Source organism: Salvelinus namaycush, unplaced genomic scaffold (genome assembly GCF_016432855.1).
Source record: "Salvelinus namaycush isolate Seneca unplaced genomic scaffold, SaNama_1.0 Scaffold187, whole genome shotgun sequence".
Taxonomy (NCBI): domain Eukaryota; kingdom Metazoa; phylum Chordata; class Actinopteri; order Salmoniformes; family Salmonidae; genus Salvelinus; species Salvelinus namaycush.
The window spans coordinates 245,318-264,209 of NW_024058641.1; the positions used below are offsets into that span (position 1 = coordinate 245,318).

The following is an 18,892-nucleotide window of genomic DNA, read 5'->3' on the forward strand; positions in this document are numbered from 1 at the left end:
TTGGATCCTTGGAATTTGTGGGGACATGCGTTTTTTTGTTTCCCATTGGTTCTGGAGACGAAGCCATACATTTCCTGACAGTTAAAACTGAACATATTTTAAACATTCTGAGAGTGGAAGTAAAAATGTTGTCTGTTCTGGGGACTTACATCTTTAGGTTGCAGGGAGGTTATTATATGGTTCCCCGTGAGTTTTTAATGGGGGGTTTTATTACCATTGAGAACAGAAATGAAAGATTATTTGATGGTAATTAAATGTCCTGATACTGTTTCAATAAGACTTTTAATGACACTGCTAGTTTAGGTTAACTGTTTTGAACTCCAAGCACAATTCATCTGTATAGGCATCATTCAAACCCATTAATTTTTTTATGTGGCATGGTGTCAGTGAGATTCAAACCCATGATCTCTCTGCTCTCTAGCCATGGAATTAGTCCACTGCACCACTAGGATGGAGCAAGCATGCCATGTTTTTTTAACTCATAGAAAGCTGTTCATTTAAGTCTATTCAAACAGACCCCATTTCAAAGGAAACAAGCACTAATTAAGATCAGGTGTGGCCAATTAGTGGGTGCAGCCAACACACCTGAACACGCATAACAAGATATATAATTTTGTTTATGCTCGGAAAGGAATATGTTTTTAAAAAACATTCTTCCAAAATCCTTTGAATTATGTTTTCATGGCAGTTTTCTTAATGTTCTGAGAACATTACTTTAAATAGAACACGAGGAAACCTGCAGAAAGCGTTATGCTGAAGTCCTGGATTTCCCACAGAAAACCATTGTTTCTTAATGTTCTCGAAACCTCTGAGAACATGACTGAATAGAACATGAAACTGTAGAAAACGTTATGCTGAAGTCCTGAAATTCCCATGGAAGAACATTGTTCTCTGAACAATTTGAGAACATTCATTTAAATAGAACCCTGAGGGAAGGTTGTATGCAAAACCATAGGACAACCACGCTCTCACCAAGCTCTAAGAAACATATGGTTCTCAGAACGTTATGTGCTAGCTGGGAAGGTTATGCACGTTGTTGGAGAAACCACACCACTGCTCTGCATCGAAGTGCTGACAGCAGTTCCCATTGATAAAAGAAAACACTTTGAGGTGAACTAATCATGTCTATTTATTAGATACATAAAGAATTATTCCGTCAATAAAACACAAGATACAGACATATGTCAAAAGATGATGCAGACGTGTCCAGAAAAAAAGGATATACAAATGTAGAATTACATAAAATGCCACACTATATCAATAAAGAAAACATGCATAAATAAGTAGGCTCTTGAATGTATGTTACTGAATAAGAATGTTATTTTTATATATCACTCAGAATTAGTAGACATTAAGTGAAGGAATGTTTTTTCTATAATAAGGTAGGCCTTACATATCCTAGATTTGAAATTCACATTTTCAATAGAAAAAGCCAAGGAAAAAGGCAAAATGTAAAAGTTTTTAAAAAGTGGCAAATCTGAACCTAGAAGGCGGCTATAACCAAAATCCTAGGCTAAACTGAAGAGATATATTGACATGTAAGAAACACATTGAATGAAATTATGAACACAGCAGTAGCCTGTATATGGTGTCCATTACTCCTTCCAGAAGCCTCTGTTGTGGGCACATGCCTCTTTGAGCCTGGCCAGCAGCATCTCCTTGGAGGGGTAGATGGGCAGAAACAGTAGGAAGTAGCAGGTATGGGATTCTGGGAAATGTAGTTCAGTAGAGTTCTGCAGGACTGCCACAGTCATCTGGATCTTGTCCATGCCCAGGATGGGAGTGCGATCACAGCCCGTCAGGAACACTGAGAAGGAAGGGAGAGAGAGTGAAAGGTAGACAGAATGGAAAGAAATATAGTGAATGTCATTGTGTGGCAGGAGCCTAGTGATTAAGAGCATTGGGCCAGCAACCAAAAGGTCCCTGGTTGAAATCCTTAAGCAGAGAAGGTGAAAAATATGTTGTGTCCTTGAGCAAGGCACTTAACCCTTAATTGCTCCAGTAAGTTACTCTGGAAAAGTGTCTGCTAATTATTGAAATGTGTTCAGACAAAAATGATGTGTAAATGCTCTTGTGGAACAGGAAGTTCAAATATGCAGACAAAACCTTGAACCAGCATTATGAAAGACTGTATGGTTCCTCCAGTTTCACTCAACCGAGAGCAATTTAGTGCCATACTTACGGAGAAAAGCTTTCTTTTGGTCGTCTGTCAGTTCTTCAAAAGCCTCCCAGAATGTGACGATGTTGGGATGTCTGGCATGGTACTCTCCATCATACACAGTGTTCTGGACATACAAACCAAACAAATGGCAGCAATAATTAAACAATATTAAACTCACGCCATTTAAACGATTCACCACAAAGTCACAGTATGTCACAAAGCACCATGTATAGCTAGGCAATGTATTACACATTATCTCCTAGTCCTAACTTGAGAAACGTACCCATAACTTGATCAAAGCAAACCCCCCATTGATATAAATGCATCAACACTGACTGATTTATGCCCTAATTTCTCAAGTCAGTACCCAGCCCCATACTGAGTAATGAATGATGGTTGTATATAGACCTGTTTGAGCGTGTCCCAGTCGTAGTCCTCTTTCCCCACCATGACTCCCCTGAGCTCCTCAGGCTGGAACAACTCCACCACGTCCCTGTCACACACCTTGAAGAAGCCTCTCCTGAACTCTTCAAACACCTTCTCCGCTGATTGGTTGAAGGCGAGGTTCACGTAAGCATCAACAAACTGCTTCCTGTCAAAATAATGAATTGTTTTAAAAATAGAAACAGAAAACAGAAAACAGAACAAGCAGAAAGCATGCTTGTTGTAACTTCTAAAATGTCAACCTTGTATTATGCATTACAAATGTAGGATCTTAATTTGAGCCAGTTTGCTACAGCAGGAAAATAATCCTGCAGCAACAGGAAATGTGAATTATTATGTGGATTATAATTAAGACATTTTTGTAGGGGTTGAATACATTTTTCAGAAGGGACAGGGCTCCGGGCAGCCGAGCGGAAATGGAGGAAAACTCGCCTCCCTGCGGACCTGGCATCCTTTCACTCCCTCCTCTCTACATTTTCCTCTTCTGTCTCTGCTGCTAAAGCCACTTTCTACCACTCTAAATTCCAAGCATCTGCCTCTAACCCTAGGAAGCTCTTTGCCACCTTCTCCTCCCTCCTGAATCCTCCTCCCCCTCCCCCCCCCTCCTCCCTCTCTGCAGATGACTTCGTCAACCATTTTGAAAAGAAGGTCGACGACATCCGATCCTCGTTTGCTAAGTCAAACGACACCGCTGGTTCTGCTCACACTGCCCTACCCTGTGCTCTGACCTCTTTCTCCCCTCTCTCTCCAGATGAAATCTCGCGTCTTGTGACGGCCGGCCGCCCAACAACCTGCCCGCTTGACCCTATCCCCTCCTCTCTTCTCCAGACCATTTCCGGAGACCTTCTCCCTTACCTCACCTCGCTCATCAACTCATCCTTGACCGCTGGCTACGTCCCTTCCGTCTTCAAGAGAGCGAGAGTTGCACCCCTTCTGAAAAAACCTACACTCGATCCCTCCGATGTCAACAACTACAGACCAGTATCCCTTCTTTCTTTTCTCTCAAACTCTTGAACGTGCCGTCCTTGGCCAGCTCTCCTGCTATCTCTCTCAGAATGACCTTCTTGATCCAAATCAGTCAGGTTTCAAGACTAGTCATTCAACTGAGACTGCTCTTCTCTGTATCACGGAGGCGCTCCGCACTGCTAAAGCTAACTCTCTCTCCTCTGCTCTCATCCTTCTAGACCTATCGGCTGCCTTCGATACTGTGAACCATCAGATCCTCCTCTCCACCCTCTCCGAGTTGGGCATCTCCGGCGCGGCCCACGCTTGGATTGCGTCCTACCTGACAGGTCGCTCCTACCAGGTGGCGTGGCGAGAATCTGTCTCCTCACCACGCGCTCTCACCACTGGTGTCCCCCAGGGCTCTGTTCTAGGCCCTCTCCTATTCTCGCTATACACCAAGTCACTTGGCTCTGTCATAACCTCACATGGTCTCTCCTATCATTGCTATGCAGACGACACACAATTAATCTTCTCCTTTCCCCCTTCTGATGACCAGGTGGCGAATCGCATCTCTGCATGTCTGGCAGACATATCAGTGTGGATGACGGATCACCACCTCAAGCTGAACCTCGGCAAGACGGAGCTGCTCTTCCTCCCGGGGAAGGACTGCCCGTTCCATGATCTCGCCATCACGGTTGACAACTCCATTGTGTCCTCCTCCCAGAGCGCTAAGAACCTTGGCGTGATCCTGGACAACACCCTGTCGTTCTCAACTAACATCAAGGCGGTGGCCCGTTCCTGTAGGTTCATGCTCTACAACATCCGCAGAGTACGACCCTGCCTCACACAGGAAGCGGCGCAGGTCCTAATCCAGGCACTTGTCATCTCCCGTCTGGATTACTGCAACTCGCTGTTGGCTGGGCTCCCTGCCTGTGCCATTAAACCCCTACAACTCATCCAGAACGCCGCAGCCCGTCTGGTGTTCAACCTTCCCAAGTTCTCTCACGTCACCCCGCTCCTCCGCTCTCTCCACTGGCTTCCAGTTGAAGCTCGCATCCGCTACAAGACCATGGTGCTTGCCTACGGAGCTGTGAGGGGAACGGCACCTCAGTACCTTCAGGCTCTGATCAGGCCCTACACCCAAACAAGGGCACTGCGTTCATCCACCTCTGGCCTGCTCGCCTCCCTACCACTGAGGAAGTACAGTTCCCGCTCAGCCCAGTCAAAACTGTTCGCTGCTCTGGCACCCCAATGGTGGAACAAACTCCCTCACGACGCCAGGACAGCAGGGTCAATCACCACCTTCCGGAGACACCTGAAACCCCACCTCTTTAAGGAATACCTAGGATAGGATAAAGCAATCCTTCTGACCCCCCCCCCCCCCCCCCCCTTAAAAGATTTAGATGCACTATTGTAAAGTGGCTGTTCCACTGGATGTCATAAGGTGAATGCACCAATTTGTAAGTCGCTCTGGATAAGAGCGTCTGCTAAATGACTTAAATGTAAATGTAATGTAAATGAAAATCAAGTCTGAAACCTTTTTAAACATAATATATACTACACTTTTAAAATGTCCTGCATTGCAGGAAAGTTCTCCTGCAACAGAGTGATCAAATTCAGATCTTACATCTGTAGGAGTAAAAGTTGCTGTACCCTTACTTGTTAAAACTTGTGACTGATTTTCCTGTTTCTTTGGGATCAAGCTCCACCTTCAGGTCATCCCAGATCACCTGATGAAAATAAACAGTTTTACCACTATTCACATACTGTATCTAGATATATTTCATTGCTCAACAATCAGTTTCAATACTATACATACAGTGAAGGTCATGTCCAGGTTTTCTTCAACATCATCATCAGTGTAGTCCTCCAAGAGGTACCGCAAACTCCTTCAATTACAATGAAAATAAATGAACGTTGAAACATTTGAATCCATTTCTAAGGGATACTAATTCAATGCTAATATGTACATTCTAAAATACAAACATACCCTCCCACAACAGGGTCAAACTCTCTCAGGTCCTCCAGTGAGGGCTTGACCCCCACCATCTTCTTGAACAGGGCCAGAGGGAAGGGCAGGTGTACAATGTTGTGGTTGTACAGGGCCATGCCACACAAGACACCAAACAGGAAGTAGCTCTTCTCCTCCACTCTGGGCTGGTAGTAAGGGTAGGTGGCACATGAGTCAAGGCAGAGATCAAGAATAAACAAGAGCAGGCACCATTCTTCTTCAAATAACTTTTATCTCCTTTGTTGTATTATGTTGGTGTCTGTATACTGCAATTCAGCTTTTAGCTGTGAATGTGTACAATTATAAAACCTTGGTACATCAGGGGGAGAGTAGGGAGTGATGGTGATTTTAATTGGACACAATGCTGTATTGATTGATACAGTGTAGATAGTGGCACTGCTGTAGTGGTTGAATCTCTTTTTGTTGCTATTAACCGACTAAAGTATTTTTGATTGTTTTTAGAATATTATTCCATTACTCACCTATTTTCATTTGCCTGAGGGTGCAGTGATTTATTATACAGTAATGAAATAGCAATTCCCTAATTCAAGTTCTTACCTTGGCAGGGAACCAGACCAGTGTCTTGGTGTCGTTGTACATGAACATCTCAGACTCTGGTGCCAACAGCTCTTCAAACACATGGAGGAAGAAGTCCCTTTTGTTGACGAGCGACAGCTTCATGTCCTCCACAAACTGCACCTGAGGGATACAGTAAGATAGGCCACATTTAGGTTGAGTTCTAGACTCTACCACTGGGCACAGACGTCAATTCAATGTCTATTCCACGTTTGTTTCACTGGAACCAACGTTGATTCAACCAGTGTGTGCCCAGTGGGTAGTGACAGTCTAACATTAAAATGTTAAATCGAGTAGCTGAGATTTGGTTTGATTTGGCCAAAGTTAGTTGAGTTGTCACATTCAGTCTCAGGGATAATTATTTGAATGTTACTTTATTGTCCCTTTTGAACTGACAAAAGATAATTTTACCACAAGTTCTCTCTGGAAGTAGTCATGATCTGCAGCACCCAGTTGTCTGAAGGTGTCTTCGATGAGTGACGGGCGCCTTAAGGTCAACTGGAAGACTGGAGCAGGGGGAGATTCTGGGTTGTCTCGGAACGTTCCAGAAGGACACATCACTGTTAGCCGGTGGGCGAGTTTGTGAGCCTCCTGCAATATATAAGCATACTTTAAGTATATAGAATTATATACCAGCTTGGGGAACCACTATGTAAGGTATACATAAATATGGGTCAAATGTTATAAAGAAGCCATATTAATTTTAAGTGGAATAATAGTTTACCTTTGAAAAATGTGCATGAATGTTGAAAACAGCCATCTTGCATATCAGATTCAACACAAATGGGAAACGGCAAAAGATGACTGGTGTCACCTCTGTGTCCTAGAAGTGACACACAAAAACAGAAGTAATATCTCAACAATTGATCTGGGTCTCATTTCTTTCATATGCTCTGAAGTGAAAGCTGATGCCCTCATCTTTTAAGAACAAACTTAGAGGGCCAAGTCATCATTTTTCTAATTTAGAGACGGTTATTATGTTATTTTATTACCTCCCTTGTTGACCAAAAACGCCAAAGCTTCACGTCGTCCATAGGAATGACGTTACCGATGATCTCTTCCACATAAAAGGTACTGTCTGGAACTTTCTGGATTCTTCCAGCCCTTTTGTTTGCCTTTGATATAACATAATGATACATTTCTACATTGCATCACAAATGTCTTGTCTGCAATAATTCTGAATTATTTACGATGAAGGACTGAACGGTTCATGAGTTATGTTGGAGGATGATCAACTATTGACAGAAATATAGAAAATGATCAAATGCATACAAATTATTGACAAGCAAGGTGCATGGACACTGACTTTGTGGAGCTGCTTGAGGAGTTGTAGCAAGAGTTTGGCTCCAGGGTTGTGGGTAACCAGAAGACCGTTCCTCAGCAGGAATGACAGGGCATTCTTCCACATCAGAATGTGCTTAGTCAGGATGGAAGGCTCCAGTGACGACCACCAGTCTTCTAGAATACAGTAGAAAATGAAGTGCATTATATGACCTTATTGTAAATTACAATAATGTTTGCATTTCATGATATTGCCAAAAAATTCTCTGTGTATACACTGGTTATGTAGTGTCAGCCATGGTTCAATTATAATAATATTCTAGTCATTTTTAACTGATGCCAAATGTGATTATTAGCCGATGATTGGAAAAGGTCAGGGGTTATTTACTTAAAGTTTTCATAGCCGTTTCGTTCAGATGGTTGTTGATAAATACTGCTAAAGTCATGACCATGTTCATGACGTTGAGGTCCTCGTGGAGAAGAGAGATTGTGGGTAGTATCAGAAAGATCTCTGGTGACTTGATGACAGCTGCTGAAATGCAAAGATATTCCACCAGTGGCACAATGTTTACCTATTTGGAAAAATAACAGATATAATGAGATTAACATTTAGTTCTGTTCTAAATACATATTCATTTAACATATGGGTTTAAAGAGTAAGTTGATCTTAACTGATTTCCTAATCCAAGGTATGTTCAGTAGCTGGTCGAAAGCCTGGCTAGCAGCCTCTAGGTCCACTGTCAAAGCTCCGGCTGCTTGTGGAATCTCACTGGTCAAAAGAAACAGAGGGCATAGCATTAGCAAGAACACAACATAGTCCTAACTGTACACATACCGTTTTCATTTCAAACTATCCAAACCTTCCATTTTAAAATCGCTTACCTGGCTTTGGTGAAACTGGCCACAAGACTTGAACTTGTTGAGAACATCAAGGATATTTCTCTGTTGGAACAAATGTGGACACATTTGATGTTTCAGTACAATTATACTATAAGAAATATACTGTAAAATAAACGTTTGTTTATTTCATTTTGAGTTAGCTAAAAAATAAGTAAAAATTAACAAAGAACCTTTGTGTACGGTAGATTGTATGTTTCAATATTCAATGTAAATAATAAATTAACCTTTGCGCCTCTGCATTTCCTTGCTCCATCGTCAGCCATTTTTGCAGCTTGGCTTCATCTAACCTCCCGATTGGCTGTTCTCTTTCAGAACTCTACAAAGGCAGATAAAGCAATATAATGAATTAAAATATCTCAAACATGAATTAGCTGCTTGAGACATATAGAACGTTTCAGTCTCTCTTTTACTGAGGTATTAGAGGTCAGAAACATTACCTCAGCAGTGTAAATGAAGTTTGAATTCCATCCCACTGATATCTTCATGTCTGGTAAAAAAAGAAAAGAAGAGGTTGTAGGGACATCAAGTCTCGTTATGTATGTGTTCTAATTCAGTCACCCAAACACGACAGAGTCAGTATGTAGCTGCATAATAGAATTGAATAGAATCAAATACAAAACAGAAGACAATAAAATAGACATTGTATCCGGTACCGTTCTGTACGACTGTCTCTGCCCCACCAGAAGCCCTTTTCAGCAGCACTGAGGTGGGTCGCAAGCAGCCCTCTGTGTTGCCAGTCCCTAGCTGACCTTTGACCCCACTGCCAAAGGCCCAGAGTTGACCTGAGGACCCCAGCACCAGGGTGTGATGGCTGGCAGAGTTACAGTAAGACAAAAACACAGTCAGACAGAATGTTCAAGATTGGTTTCCTATCTGTTTATTATATGTGTGTATAAGTAGCATTATGCTGTTGGTCATTACCTGCCACATGCTATCTGTGAGACCAGTCCATCCATACCCTCTACCAGTTTGGGTAGGAGTTCGTTAGCTGATGCGTTGTGCCCAAGCTGGCCTCGGCTTCCCTCCCCAAAGGTGAATACCTGTCCACCCTAAAGACCACAAAGAACCAGAACTAGTTGTTACATGTCAAGGCCCAGAGTTGTTCCTGGTCTGGTCAGGGCCCTAATCACTTCTTAAAGAGACAGTATAATAGTATTGAAGGGTCAACACAATGAAATGACCTTTACTCTGGTAGCCCTGAGGCTTGATCTGTATTAAAAGCAATAATCAGGACATATTCTGTATATCCTGTGATATTCCATTCTGTAATAAACTGTACCTTCTCATTTAGTATGAGACTGTATTCATGCACTCAGATAACAACTTGTATGGTTCATTGTGTATCCAGACACTTGATCGTTTGTTTTTCACCTCTATTCAAGGTCATTTTATATAACTGGCTTTATTTACTAATATGTGATGAATTGTATCTTCCAGAGGTTGCTGACTTTGTGTGCAGAACTATCTCCCAGTGGGCCCACTGTTTAGGACATTAAATACTTTTTATGAACTTAATGAACTGCTGTCGGATTTGTCTCCTTTCACACCAACTTCTCCCTTGGAGCCTTCAGTAAAAATACAGTAATAGTATGATACCTTGGTGAGAACAGCAGTGTCCCTCTCCACAGTAATAATATGATACCTTGGTGAGAACAGCAGTGTCCCTCTCCACAGTAATAGTATGACACCTTGGTGACAACAGCAGTGTCCCTTTCCACAGTAATAGTATGATACCTTGGTGAGAACAGCAGAATGTCCCTCTCCACAGTAATAGCATGATACCTTGGTGAGAACAGCAGTGTCCCTCTCCACAGTAATAGTATGATACCTTGGTGAGAACAGCAGTGTCCCTCTCCACAGTAATAGTATGATACCTTGGTGAGAACAGCAGTGTCCCTCTCCACAGTAATAGTATGATACCTTGGTGAGAACAGCAGTGTCCCTCTCCACAGTAATAGTATGATACCTTGGTGAGAACAGCGGAATGCGCCTCTCCACAGCTGATGAAGGAAACCCCCAAGACTCTGAGAGCAGGCACAGCACAGATGTTGAACCGGCCTGGCAGCGGGAACAAGCATCATACAAGCATCATGCAATGTTCCCACTCATTGTAATACATCTGGAAAATGACTTAGTAGTTATAACAAAGGAATCCAAGTTCAAATGAACTTTTTATACAAGTAGCGTACGAAGAGAGGTAGAGTGCCGTAGTACCTTTCTCATCCACACGGTTGAGTCCCAGCTGCCCAGCCCTGTTCGCCCCACAGCAGTAGACCAGGCCTGGGAGGGTGAGGGCCAGAGTGTGGGTTCCTCCGGCTGCTACCTGGGTCACTGGGACTCCAGTGAGGGAGCGCACCAGAGCAGGAATGGGCTGCAGAGGGACTCCCTTCCCCAGGCCCAGTTGTCCATGACTGTTCAGACCCCATGAGAACACCTGTCCTCCTGTAGAAGACAAAGAAATGACATATTACATTACAATTACATAACAACAATTCCAGTGTTACATTCTTCCCTAATAAATATAATCTCACTGTCCTTTTGATGTTCACTCTTAGAAAAAAGGGTTCCAAAAGAGTTATTCGGCTGTCCCCATAGGAAAAGCCTTTTTGGCTCCAGGTAGAACACTTTTGGGTTCTACCTTTGAGACAAAGTTTTGACATGGAACTCAAAATGATTCTACCTGGAACCAAATAGGGTTCTCCAACGGGTTCTCGTATGAGGACTGTGAATAACCCTTTTAGGTTTAATACAGCAGTATGTTATACCTTTAGTCAGGGCCAAAGAATGGGAATTTCCACAAGCAACCTGTATCACTGTTATCGGCAAGGGCGAAGGTATTGGAACTGGTCTGTGAGAAAAAAGAAGACATGTAGTACATATTGTCTTTGTTAGTGATCAGTGGAATCCAAGAGAGCTCTCATTACTTGACAATGTAAATCATGGATGATATTTCACTATCAAGATCTATTTCAAGTTGAAGTTGACGTTTCCTTGCCTTGGTCTGGGGACTTTGGAGACAGTAGTAGGTGCGATGCCCAGCTGTCCCTCACCTCCTGCCCCCCAGGAGTACACCTGTCCTGACACGCACACAGCTACAGAGTGGTCCTGACCACAAGCCACAGAGACCACTGCCCCCAGACCCTCCACTGGGGCTGAAACAGGTAGAACACACAGTTTGATTTGGAAGTCCCATGTCTTGGAAAGTGTTAAATACCATTACATTTGGATTCCCTGGTGCCACTAGGGCAGTTTAACACCCTGATGATAAATGAGTTCACCGGGGTGTGCAGTTGTTTTGATCGACTTTAATAATTTGTTCATGATGCCTGTGATGTTAAATGTTCCAATGTAATGTACTTGTTATCGTATCTTGTAGTTTTATATTTTATGTCCTCATGGCACCATTGACTAAGTGAAAGTTCATAATCTTGAGGATGACGTAAATTACATAACTGTTGCTAACTTTCGTTCCTCTGACTTTGATTGAGAAACGAAACTGTAACCCAACTGAGCCTGTTGTAGTTTTATTGAGGGATAGCGTACCAATTTCTGAAAGTTGTGGTAAACCTCACTAGGCTAAATATTGGCTACTATACATTTTAATATAATCTGTAATTATGAATAATGTGAAAAGAAAATGTTAGCATAATGATAAAGAATAAAATGATTATAACGCAAGCATCCTTTAATCCGCACTTTAATCCGAAATAGCCTACATAGCGAGCCTTGCACCCAAAAAGTCAGATATCATTAAATGATGTATTACCTGGTAGTTTTGAATCTCTGTTCTTCTGTCTGCCAAGTTGTCCCTTTGAGTTGCGCCCGCATGATAGGATCCTGCCATCTACCGTGAGAAATAAAGTGTGTTGCTCCCCACAAACTATTTCTGTGACTTTATCAGAGAATATATTCCCTGCTATAGGAACAGACACATTCTCAAAGTTTAGACCAAACTGTCCACTCGAACCGTCTCCCCAGCAGAACATGATGATTGACTGATCAATGACTAAAGTGTGGTCCACCTAGGAAGACTATTTAGGGCACTACCGGTGTGCGTGCGCGCGCGCGCATGTGCCTGTGTGTGAGCTACTTTTACTAAAATATCAGAAGGCATTAAATCCGATTTTCAGTAGTTATCAATGATCACTGATTTTCCAGATTGTATGCATTGCATAATTGATTGGACCCCTATAAATAAAAATGTAAACAGTTTGCGTTGATTGGCCCCAATTACCTTGTCTGAGGAACGCTCAGCTATCTGATCGATAAAGTATAATTGGCTTTCATTAATTTCGTTTATCATTCTTTGGCCAATCAGCAGCACAGAACGAGGGTTTCGAGCCTCCGAGGGTCGTCACTAGTAACCACATCCATACAGTCATAATTATGTCTAAACCATTGACGTCACCAAACCCGGGCTTTGATTTTATCTCAGCCCCGAGTCTTTTGACCTGCTGCAATGAATACTCCAAACATGAGCCCTGGCCAGTACTGCCTTTTTAGTGCTGACTAAAACCAGCAGTTATGTGTACGGTGGCACTTTAGGAGGAGGAGTCAACGTGTTTTTCCAAAGTCCTTTTGGAGTCGTCCCCAAAAAGTATATTTCGGCGCGCTGGCGACTGTTCCTTCTACGAGCGAGAGAGCGCAAACAAAGATTTTTCTAACTTAACCAAGATAGACCACAGCCTGCCGTTTACAATGGTAACAAATGACTAATAGTGGGCAGAACAAGCAAGGAGCGAGCCAAGCACGAGCTAGCGAGATCCTATTGGCGCGTTCTAGCATCATCTGCATATTTCCGTTAGGGAACAACTACTCTGAAGTGCGCGTGCGCTTTAACTCAATTCGCCTTTGCACTCATTCTAAACAACGCGATTTTTTAAATATTTGGAAAAGTTAAAGTCTACAAACCTTAGTCCACTCGGTTCATAACATATTCTAATTTTGGGAACAGAAACCTGTATTGAGATCAAATGTTTCATCGATGAGATAATTTGCAGAATGTAGGCCAAAATCCATCTCGTTCCTTCTTCTCCCAATGCCCGCCAGTGGGCTTCCTCACTACCATATTTGATAGAGTAAAAACGTCAAGCGGATTCTTCACATTTAAAAATCCAGTGAAATATCTGTCTCATTGTTCTATCTGTGGTGCAAAGATTAGAAGGAGAACCGGAGTTAAACTTTGTTAGCTTGCTATTGCTATAGCACATTTTGTTAGCCCATGATGATGTTGTTCAGAGTTATTGACCTCACAGTCAACCAGATTTAAGTAAGGTACATTTCAACACGTTGACTCAAAAGCTGCATTGACAGATATGGGGGGTGATATGTGCCAGAATTAAGCCTAGGCAACCGTACCACTGTTTGGCTGTTGACTACTATTGAACGTCTGACTGACATGACCTGATACCAACCTCTGCATGACGCCTGCGTGTTAATGAAAGTCATAAGGTGCATAGTTTATATTTATATTGATTCAATCTCAACCATAACTGTTAGAAATGTACAGTTTTTCCCGTGCAAGCCGACATTCCGATATAGCCACCTTGAGCTATAGTGTAGCCTACGGCTTGTGTATTTCCTGTTATCGATAATGGCCTAGAAAAGATTACGTCCAATCTATAGGTAATCTGTCTTTGCCGCAACACCTCAAGGGATGGTATGTTATCTTATCTCGCTGTATACAGATCTAAATGTTGTTAGCCAATCACAGACGGTGTTTTTTATTTATTTATTTTTATTTCACCAGGTAGGCTAGTTGAGAGAACAAGTTCTCATTTGCAACTGTGACCTGGCCAAGATAAAGCAAAGCAGTTCGACACATACAACACAGAGTTACACATGGAATAAACAAACATACAATCAATAATACAGTAGAAAAAATCTATATACAGCATGTGCAAATAAGGTAGGATAAGAGAGGTAAGGCAATAAATAGGCTATGGTGGCAAATGAATTACAATATAGCAATTAAAACACTGGAATGGTAGGATGTGCAGAACATGAATGTGCAAGTTGAGATACTGGGGTGCAAAGGAGCAAGATAAATAAATACAGTGTGGGGATGAGGTAGGTTGAGCTATGTACAGGTGCAGTGATTTGTGAGCTGCTCTGACAGCTGGTGCTTAAAGTTAGTGAGGGGGTAAGAGTCTCCAGCTTCAGAGATTTTTGCCGTTCGTTCCAGTCATTGGCAGCAGAGAACTGGAAGGAGGCAGCCAAAGGACGAATTGGCTTTGGGGGTGACCAGTGAGATATACCTGCTGGAGCGCGTTCTACGGGTGGGTGCTGCTATGGTGACCAGTGAGCTGAGATAAGGCGGGGCTTTACCTAGCAGAGACTTATAGATGTTACCAGTTCCCAGCATCAAACAACCAATAGGAGTTGAGTCCATGGCTTTCAATCGAATAGAGGAGTTCATAGGCTTTCCCAGAGGGTCCGTGCTATTCGGATTCCTTGGGATGTCCCTCCCTCAATCAAGTATAAAAGTAAAATGGTTCAGTTTAGTGTTAGTTAAGGGTTATAGTTTAGGGTTCAGGGTAGGGACATCCCAAGGAATCCGGATAGCAGTGACTGTTCATAAAGTGAGAGACGGGCACGGTATTTGAGAGCTCGGTGGCGACACAGACATTAATTTGTTTGTTTTTTTACAAGCGGCAGAAGTGATTTTCCAGAGTGTCTACCCTAGATAGTTTCCTTAGAGACGATGAAAAGAATTACCAAGATGTCTTTGATCCGATTGTAAGTAGGCTATATTTAAGTTGTGATATCGTTAGCAAATATTTAGGCCTACTGTGTGAATAAGGCAAATTTGGTTTATTTGAAAATAATTTATTTTTGTTGATAACGAGTTGAAAGCACATAGGCAATGTTATTTACTGTGTCGAGTAGGCTAGTGTACAATAATAATGTCATTTGATGTGTTAGTATTATTTATCTAATTGATAAATTAAATTGTAAATGTGGATGGATATGCTACTTCATTCAATGATTATGGTATTGTACAAGGTAGATACAGTAGTAACCTAAAGTCTACAATAATAATGTCATTGAACGTTTTATAGTATAACTTATTTCATTGATGAATGAAATTGTAAATGGGTAGGCTACTTCATTCAGTGAATACTGAATGTCTTGCTATCTCTGGGAGTATGATAATGAAGGCTTTTCAGCTGTTGAACTATGGCAATGTCAAACTCATTTCTAAGTCTATCTTTCTTTTAGTCAAGAAGTGATGAGCCAGAGAAACCAATCAGCGTCACTGCAGCTGTTCTACCCACCACCCACACTGCTCTCCCTCCACAAGCAACCACATCCTCTTCTGTTCAACTAATTTGCCTCCACACTGAAAAGGACTTTACATACCCTGGTCCCATCTCATTGCAACATGATCCATCCAAGGCCTCAGCTGGACGCCTAAAATGTGAGAAATGTAAACAAGACGCTACAGTTGTGTGTGCGTGTGTGTATGGATGGAGTTCCAAGAAAATACATAAGAATATGGCAAAGGAGATAGTGATGAGTGAGATCATACCGTATGAAAATAAAAACACCTTGGGATCTAAAATGTGCGTGGGGTGCGCTCTTGTGTCTCCTTTTTGTCCGTTTGAGGATACTACAGTCACCCCTGGTGGAGGTTCTTGGAACACTGCTATTTAAGTCTGAGCAGAGGTTGACGAAAACCTTCAAAGGTGGTGCTATGTTGCATATTATCTTGATCCTTTTAGCTTGTAGACAGCACTTTTTTTTCTGAGTGTAGGCTAATATTGCAGTGGTGGTACATGGTTTTCTGTAAAAATGAATGCAACAGGCCCTGTGCTTCTCTGGAGGATCTAACAAGATAGCGAATCATTGCATCAATGACAGTACGACGATAATGAACATGTCTAACTTGCACCGTTATGCAATTATTAAGAGACTAGATACAAATAGCTAATCCTGGCGACCACTGTTCTGGGATTAATTAATTGAAACAAGCAGATCAGAGATGTCAAGGTGGTACCCAAGAATATGCTACAGTATGTGTATAGTGTAAATAACAGCTACCAATAGACCTAAATTAGAAACATTTAGTCAATTAAATAATTACTCTGTAAAACGAGGAATGCAGTTACTCTATTTAACTAATAGGATTAAATAATTGACACTCAAACAATTACAGTGTACATGAAACATTACAGAATAACACAGTATTTGACTATCACCAATAGGCTAAAACAACGTGGTAACGTGTCTTCAGTTCAGAATAGTCTCTATGAGAAAACACAATGTGTGTCTGATACACACAGGAGCTTGGTAGCAAGTTCTCAAAGTATGAATAAATTCACTGTCCTTTTAACCAAATTCAAGCAGAAACTCGCGCCCAACCTGAATTAACATTTCTTTGCTAGTTAAAACAAGACAGGAAAACACGGCCAGATTCAAATCTAATCAGCTCAATGTAAATGATAGGAGCGCATCCTTGTGTTGTCCATTTTAGAACTATCCGCTGCCGGATGAACAAAATAACACTCCCTGTAACAATAAATCCACGGCACTTACAGTACAATAAAATATATACAAATTCGTAGCTCTTTGTGAAATCTTTAAAAATTCAAACATGACAATTTCATCCACACAGTAACATTAATTTCGTTGATTCACGTTTTCATCTGTCTTCACACCTCTCCTGGCGTCAGTGACCCAAAGACTTCCATGACTTCGCCACACTCTTATCTAGTGGGTGGAATACCACAGTGTGCAATCACAGCAGCAAGATGTGTGACCTGTTGCCACAAGAAAAGCGCAACCAGTGAAGAACAAACACCATTGTAAATTTCAACCTATATTTATGTTTATTTATTTTCCCTTTTGTACTTGAACTATTTGCACATCATTACAACACTGTATATAGACATAATATGACATTTGAAATGTCTTTATTCTTCTGGAACATTTGTGAGTGTAATGTTTACTGTTAACTTTTGATTGTTTATTATCTATTTCACTTGCTTTGGCAATGTAAACATGTTTCCCATGCCAATAAAGCCCCTTAAATTGAATTAAAGGTATGTTTGAACCTTGTGATAGGCCACAGATGGTCTTCCATCCAGACAATGCAATAAATCGTGATTGAGTCATCATGCTGGGCCTCACACACCAGCCAGTCGCGAGTACATCTTCTCTCATTCTTCCACTACAGTCGTCATTCATGGAAAACAAATGAAAAATCAAAGGGCCTATGCGGAGCATCGAAACCTTTTGTTGTTGTTTTTACCGATGCCTGTTTATTCATAAAAAGCAGAAGATGGTAAATATCATTAATCACAATGGTTAACTTATGCAAATTAAATAGGAAGACATTTCAAGCTTATCAATAAGTTTACATTTAGCTGAATTGGGTACACATATCTCAGGGAAAAATGTAAGAAAGGAAAACACCCAGATTCTAATCTAATCAACTATATTTAAATGATAGGAGCGCACCCTTGTGTTGCTTCCTCTGAACTATCCGCAGTTTCCCTGTAACTATAAATCCATAGCATCTGCAGTACAATAAAATATATCCAAATTCATAGCTCTTTACGAACTCTTGAACAATCCAAACATGACAATTTAATTCACACAGTAACATGAATTTTGTTGATTCACGTTTTCATCCGTCTTCACACTTCTCCTGGCGTCAGTGACCCCAGGACTTCCATGGGGTCACTAACCTGTACCTCCACTCGGTACCGGTACCCCCTGTATATAGCCTCGTTATTGTTATTGTGTCGCTTTTTATTTTACTATTTTTACTTTAGTTTATTTAGTAAATATTTTCCTAACTGTTTCTTGAACTGCATTGTTGGTTAAGGGCTTGTAAGTAAGCATTTCACGGAAAGGTCTACCTGTTGTATTTGGAGCATGTGAGAAATAAAATTTGATTTGACATAATCCGACATTTTAATATCTTCCATTGTCAATAGATATCCTTTCCTACCCCCTTCTCCAGGTTTGGATGAACGGACCAACCACACCCCCAAGACTGCCACGGGCAAGTCCCTTGACGGGTTCCAGGAATGGTGGGAGGACAACCTGAAGGTCATTCTCTTTGCACACAACAGCAGCGTCAAGGCCTCCAGAGTACTCACCCTATCGCCTGCTGTATGGACTGGAGCTGCAGCTGTATGGACTGGAGCTGTTGACTGAGGTAAACAATGCAATTGTATATACAATTATTGGATATACTGTAGTATTTCAAATTTGTGATTGACTTAGTGTTGTATGTCTATTGCTATTTTTGTTTAACATACTTTCAGATCACTGAAACTCCACCTGATCTGGTGGAAGTTGTCGAACCAGATCAGAAGGCCTTCGAGGACCACCTCCAGGCACGGACTGAGAAGGATGTGGAGGATGTTTTTGACCAGGTAAAAATGTATTGTCCGCTGTTAATTTATTTTCCGGCCCTCCAAGAGATATGTAAGTGTATTTGTAAGAATATGAAATATAAATTGCATTTATTTATATTATCAATCAAGGTGACATTGAACATTGACAAGGCACAGGAGTAACAGAAGGAGAGCTACCGGAGGATAATCAAGGATGGGACCAAG

General features: G+C 41.6%; 1 protein-coding gene across 1 annotated transcript; it reads right to left on the minus strand.

The window, feature by feature from the left end:
* Positions 1–1,111: 1,111 nt before the first annotated feature.
* On the minus strand, positions 1,112–12,684 carry LOC120037783 (probable E3 ubiquitin-protein ligase HERC6). Its single transcript, XM_038983753.1, has 23 exons — positions 12,085–12,684; positions 11,314–11,470; positions 11,084–11,166; positions 10,533–10,760; positions 10,285–10,376; positions 9,240–9,367; positions 8,972–9,129; positions 8,756–8,805; positions 8,543–8,634; positions 8,301–8,360; positions 8,091–8,187; positions 7,807–7,990; positions 7,444–7,595; positions 7,130–7,252; positions 6,862–6,960; positions 6,549–6,728; positions 6,120–6,260; positions 5,541–5,707; positions 5,370–5,439; positions 5,210–5,280; positions 2,570–2,753; positions 2,183–2,285; positions 1,112–1,807 (listed from the first exon to the last, which is right to left on the minus strand). The coding sequence occupies exons 1-23, from the start codon at positions 12,302–12,304 to the stop codon at positions 1,596–1,598; spliced, it is 3,051 nt and encodes a 1,016-aa protein (XP_038839681.1). The 5' UTR covers positions 12,305–12,684; the 3' UTR covers positions 1,112–1,595.
* Between the last annotated feature and the right edge of the window lie 6,208 nt (positions 12,685–18,892).